The 6383-nt window shown below is 37.4% G+C and overlaps 1 protein-coding gene across 2 annotated transcripts in view; it reads left to right on the top strand.

Annotated features, from left to right (window-relative positions):
- The window catches only part of GUCY1A1 (guanylate cyclase 1 soluble subunit alpha 1), a 30133-nt gene extending 23916 nt beyond the window's left edge, over window positions 1–6217 (top strand). For both annotated transcript variants that reach the window (XM_006038529.3, XM_025195047.1), the window contains exons 8-9: window positions 3261–3415; window positions 5204–6217. In XM_006038529.3, the coding sequence (XP_006038591.1) occupies window positions 3261–3415; window positions 5204–5405 (357 nt within the window). In that variant the 3' untranslated portion in view covers window positions 5406–6217. The remainder of the gene's footprint in view (window positions 1–3260; window positions 3416–5203) is intronic.
- Window positions 6218–6383: the final 166 nt, after the last annotated feature.

Genomic DNA, 6383 nt, shown 5'->3' with positions numbered 1-6383 from the left:
GCATTCCTGTGCTCTTATTGACAGATTTTTTCAGTTATGTATTAAACAATTAAAATAAAATTACAGTCTATATGAAGTCAATACCTCAATTGTGTTATGAATCAGTAGATTTATAACATACAAAGCCTCAGTTCAAAAGCACATGTTGCACTTTAAACATGGTTTTACATCTCATTGAATGAAATGAATGAGATTAGAGGGAATAAATGTACTCCTGTGCATGATGACAGTAAAGGGAATGGTCAGTTATTTTGTCATTTTCACAAAGATCTGCAACATTTGGCCCTGCTCCAAAACATGGATGTGTAGATTTGTATTAAATTCAGTATGTTTTGGGTGGGACCCTATTTTAAGTAAGTACACAGGCCTCTGACTTCCTCCAGGCCTCTGACTTCCTCTTCAATGTTTTTTTTCCTTTTCAACCACATTTTCCAGTTTTTGTTTATTAATTCATTTTTAAATTTATGCCCCGCCTTGCAATTTTAATTTAAAGCAAATTACTATCTAAGGCTAAATAAATGTTTATTATGTTTATTAAGATGATGGCATGATCTTTATTTTATCAGAGAATAAAGCCATGCCATAGAATCAACCAGTGCTTATTGTAATTCACACTCTTGAAGGTAAAAATAAAATATAATCAGGATGCAGAAAACATTTGATGGTATTCAATTAACAGGTTTATACTTTATAGCATAAACTGCCATAGTTTGAGTTGAGAAATGCTATTACACTTTTAAAATTGATTTTAAAATGATGTAATATACAAAATATAATTTGCATTGCATTAGATGATACACACTTGGAATGCAACTGAAGTTGCCTGTATTTTTTGTCTCTTCATGGAAGCAGTAGTGGCTTTGCAGAATAAAAATTCTAAGACAGTCTGCTTTCTGTAACGAATTTTCTGAGAAAAAAAGCCTGACTGCAAATTATTATTTTAAACCAGATTACTATTTAATGTGCATACCTTAATAATTGGCTAGCTCTTCTATGTGGGTGGATGTTGCTCTTGTTTCAGAGAGAGAGGATTTTCTATTTAAAATTATACAGATTATGAATTTAGCCCTTATTGGAGGTGTGGAATTGAGAGCTCTGTTGATGCAAAGAGATGGAACAGCACAGGCAGTAACAATGCAAACTTTCCAGTACCGCCCTGCTGCTAACTCTGAATCCTGTTCTGAAAAGACCAGATAATAGGTTCTAAAAAGGGAGACAAATCAAATAGATGAAACAAAGGCCAGCATCAAATAAGCAAAATATGCAAATCCTAAGACATATTTCAGAAGACAGGGAAACTCTCACATACTCCTGCAACCTATACCTTTGGTACTGTGACTATTTCAACAGTTATACAAATCCCTCATTTTAGTAACCGTTCAGGATAAGGATTGGCTCTAAGGACTGAGTTGGTCAGGCTGGGGGGTGCAAAGTGGGGCTGGGAGCAAGCCATGGCTAGACGAGGCGCTTACCGACGGCAGCGACGACTCTGGACACAAGCCGGGCCCTTCCTGTGGATCGCCCCAGCTGCGAACCCTAGTTACCCAAAACCAAGACTACTTTGAATTTAAGAAGACCCCCCAAGTAATTATTATATACCTGGAAAATGTATAAATGTGTTATAATTTTCCATGTATAGAATCTAACTTTTGGAGGGCTGTCTTAAATTCATTTCCGGCCCCGCTGCACCAAGGCAATTGGTAACAGGGGCAGGCAGTTGGCGGGGTGAGGGCCTGACCTCTGTCCCTTGCCTCCTGCCACCAGTGCTCCCCATCACTTGCCTTCCCCTGCTGCTTGCCCCCCCGCCTACCCATCAGTTTCCCCCCTGCACTCCTGCCCTCTGCCCCCTGGTGCCTGGGCACTCTGCATATAGCCCTGCCCCTGCAATCGCTGCTCCATGTCCTCCCTGCATCTCCAGCTGCTGTTTATCCTTCCTGTCTCTGGCTCAGACTTGGAGCACATGTTCACTCTGGCTCTAGCCTGGCCATGCAGCAATGGTTGCAGCACCAGGAGCTCTGGCCCTGAGGCTGGAGAAAAAAACCCTCATGTTGGATAAAAGTAAATACAGTAGGTTGTATTCTAGGAAGGCCCATCTCAACAGAGTTCAGCTGGGAATTTGGTCTATGCATTGCCATTTCCTTTCTTTAGAGCTTATTTTACATCCCTGAGGCCCCCTGTGCACATGCAGGTAAAGGCACAATGGGATCTAATGCGAGATCCATGCATGGCAGGAGGTGTGTTTGTGGGATTTTGCATTAGATCCCATTGTGCCCTTTTGCTGATTGGCAGGGAACCTGGTCTCGGACTCCCCCTGCACCAGCAAGAATCAAGGCCCTATATCTGGGAGCCCTTTAGTTGAGGGGCTCCCAGCTGTGGGGGCACCCCACACACCAGATGAATGGAATCGCATGTGATCCTGGAACCCTGGGGGTTTTATGCACCCCAAGGCTGGGTGATCATGGCAGCTGTGATGCCCCCCCCTCAGGCCTGGGGGTTTCTTGCAGAGTTGGAAGCTGCTGGGGCTGAGAGTCCCCTCAGTTATGAGACTCGTAAGCCCCAGCAGTCCTTAGTGCACCTCTGCAGCTGGGAGCCCTGTCAGCTGTGGGGGCTGCCTGTCCTAGGGGAGACCCTGCTACACATGCAAATTAAAACACGTGCAAATTAAAGCTTGATAGCAACCGGCTATAAACTCAGTACACATTTTCAAGGTCTAACTTTATAGCCGGTTGAACCTTTTTATGGCTTGATAGGTATTTTGCACATGTAACTGGTCTTGGGGTAACTGCGCAATTAATCAGTTAATTGTGTGATATCTGTAATGTATAGAGGGAGTCCAAAAAAAACCCCAAAAAAACAAAACCAGAACTGCTTACATCTTACCTTTCTACCAGCTCACCTCTTTACTGTACAGCACCCCTTGCTCTAAATATTTAGAAAAGCATTTCAGATTTATGACAATAATTCCTGATAATAATAGTATGATGTAATTCCTGGATCAGTTTAGGGCTGGATGATGTCAGTAAGACCGTGAATGGTGATTTGATTTTAATGGACTGAAAATTTAAGCAGTTTAGTCTTTCCTTAAGCAAGCTTATGGCCCTCTAATGATAATAGAACATGTCTTAAAAAATTACAAGCCCACCACTAAATATGAGCACCTCTAAAATATTTTCATTCAAAGGTGAAGTACTAAAGCTAACTTGCTGTAAGAATATTATTACTATACCTAATAAAAGCTGCTTTATGTCTTTCATTTAAAGATGCGTATTGGTCTCCATTCTGGGTCTGTCTTTGCTGGAGTTGTTGGAGTTAAAATGCCACGTTATTGTCTCTTTGGAAATAATGTAACTCTTGCCAATAAGTTCGAGTCCTGCAGTGTACCTAGGAAAATAAATGTCAGTCCAACAACTTACAGGTACAGTACTTAAAATTCATCTAAACTTGTGACAGTTTCTGTAGTACTTTCTCAATTGTTGTCTTCATTTTTTTTAACAAAGTTCAGAACAAAATGCTGAACAAAATTCAGTTTTGTTTTCCTGAGATTTTTTTTTTGACGGTATAGCTCATGATTGCATCATTTAGCCAGGAACCATCCAGCCAGTAGCAACAGCAAAGGAAAGAGTGAGAAAGAATATGTATTTTTCCCATGTCATATTTATTACAAGTAACAACTCAGAATAAATAGAATACATTTTGCTATTGACCTTGAAGTTTTACATGTCTGGCTTTTTTTCTTCCTCTTCTGAAGTCTGATCCATGCTGAACTAAATAATTTCCAGTATGAGTTGGGCACCTAACTGACTTAGGCTCCTTTGAAAATAATAATAAAACTGAACAACAGATATCTCCTTAAGAAACCATTTCTAGTGATTGATAAACTCATTAACTGTTGCCAGATCTTTTAATTTTGTTTAGGGAGGATAAGTAAGAAAATTGTGATAAAGCAACTGTGCCAGTACCTGGTTTATTCAGTTTTCTGGGCCCTAGTTCAGTGAAATTTTAAGCTTTCATATGACACCTAGACTGGACTGGTCAATGGTCTTCTAATAAAGAGTAAGAAAGAGATGACTATGCTGATTTTTTTAGTTAGCAGTCCTTGATATAAATGACCACAAGGTATTGTTGACTCTGCTATGAAAACTACTGGAAGTGAATAGGGTTGCAGTTAAGTTGTTCTTTTCAGTGACCAATGTGTTTGGTCATTATTTGAAATATGAAACGACTCCCTCGTGAAACAGAGCACAACTCTAGTCCTCTCCCTGATACCTTTGTAATATAGGGAAATAATTCAGATAAAGAAACAGGTGTCATCATTGGATGGAATTGAGAGACTGGTGGAAATGATTTTTCTTCCTATTAAGAAGAAGACTGGTGGAAATGATTTTTCTTCCTATTAAAAAGGAATAATGGATTTGTATATTTGTGCCTCTGGTTCACAATATAGAAATCCCTGTTATAGTCCTAATTATTTCTGGGTGTCAAGAATGGGGGCCAAGAATGCTTTTTTATCTATATGCATATATCAAGTCAATGGTAAGTGATGTCAAATATAGTCTTCAACACCATTATTTCCCAAGTTTGTCACATTTGGATTGGATTATTGCAATGTATTTCATGTAATGTTACACCTGAAGACCACTTGGAAATGTCAGCTAGTCAGAGTACTTCTTCCTGGTTTCAGTATATCAAGATAAGCCACTGTACTTTGTATTTAATATATATTGGCTTAAAAGGAAAGAGGACTAGGCAAGTTTCTGATCCACTGAGACAAGGGTCCTGGTTAGAGCATGGAGTCCCTTTGCTTCCAGGCTTGGTGGCTTAAGCACTGTATTAAGACCCTTTTGGTATTTCTTTGATTGAAAGGTTTATTCGGGTGCCAGGCTTATAATCTAATTTGATTTACTAGCTAATGTTAAATAGATTTTTAAAAGTATTTACAGCAAATATATTGCCTTGTTTTAATAGAAAGAGAGACTATGTTTTGGTTTGATAGTCTCATAGACCACTAAATCACTCAGTAATCAAAGGGAATGCCAGCTAAGCAGGATAATTTATCTGTTCATTGGATAACATAAAGGTGTTGAAACAGAACGTGTCCTGATTTACAAATCATGTATGAAGAAGGTTGATAGAAGTTTTCACTAGTTACAACAATTTAATGTTTGATTTAATATTTAATCAAATCCTTTTAATTTTCTCATAGGCTGCTTAAGGAGTATCCAGGTTTTGTGTTCACACCTCGTTCAAGAGAAGAACTTCCTCCAAACTTTCCCAGTGATATCCCTGGGATTTGTTATTTTCTGGATGCTTATATTCAAGGAACAAATTCAAAGGCCTGGTTTCAAAAGAGAGATTTTGAAGATGGTAATGCAAATTTCTTAGGCAAGGCAACAGGAATAGACTAAATAGCACATACACACATTTACAAAATAATTTTATATATATTTTCAGTTTTGTATACACTGAGAATAAAAATTATATGAAATACGAAAGCACTTTAGATTGTTAACACCTGAAAACCAGTATTAAAATTTCAGGAAGTGTGTCACAGACTACATTTTATTTTTGTTTTCCATAAGAAATACAGTCACTAAATATTTCAACTTCACTGTTTTAAAATGTTGTTTTATAGTATTTTGTTTGCCTGTGATAATTTGTAAGTATTACATAACTATTTCAATCCTACTTGTTTTGCAAATTCAAGATGTGTTGTACATATACTGTTGCAGGAATTGTAATGCACAAATGATGCAGCCACATGCAGTATTGTGAGTTGCACACACCAATGCTTATTAAAAACAGTCTATTTAGTTGTTCGATCAGAGAAGTATCCATAAACAATTATAACTTTTATCATAATCTTCCATTGCATCATTACGTCCTTTGCGTGAGTCTTATGAGATATGGACCATATCCTACCATGTGCTAAAGTAAATGAGAATTGTGGGCACTCAGCATTTTGTTTAATCAGGTTATCAGTGGTAACTAATAACAGTATATACAGCATAATATGCTGCTTACTCTTTCTGAATTTATTATTGTGCATAAAATAAATATTTATAGATCAAAAATGTATTATCACATACTGAAGCCTCTGTAATCAGCAACAATATTTAGTTCATGGAGTTTTAAATGCAATTTAAAAATTTTTTCACCCTTATACTATGTATTGTAGCAATATATGTTTTCTCTTTGTTGCCATTTAATTTTAACTGTTTCAAAGACTGTAATAAAATATATTGGGAAGTGTTTACATAGAAAATAAATTCCAACCAGATTGTACAGCATGTAGCACAGAAACACATTGATATGAACATATGATGTTAAACTAAAATAATACAGAGGTGAAATAGACTCTGAATATATATATATATATATATATA

This window comes from Alligator sinensis, unplaced genomic scaffold (assembly GCF_000455745.1).
Source record: "Alligator sinensis unplaced genomic scaffold, ASM45574v1 scaffold1670_1, whole genome shotgun sequence".
Classification (NCBI taxonomy): Eukaryota; Metazoa; Chordata; order Crocodylia; family Alligatoridae; genus Alligator; species Alligator sinensis.
The sequence above is the reverse complement of the archived record's forward strand: the minus strand, read 5'-3'. Positions and strand labels throughout refer to the sequence as shown.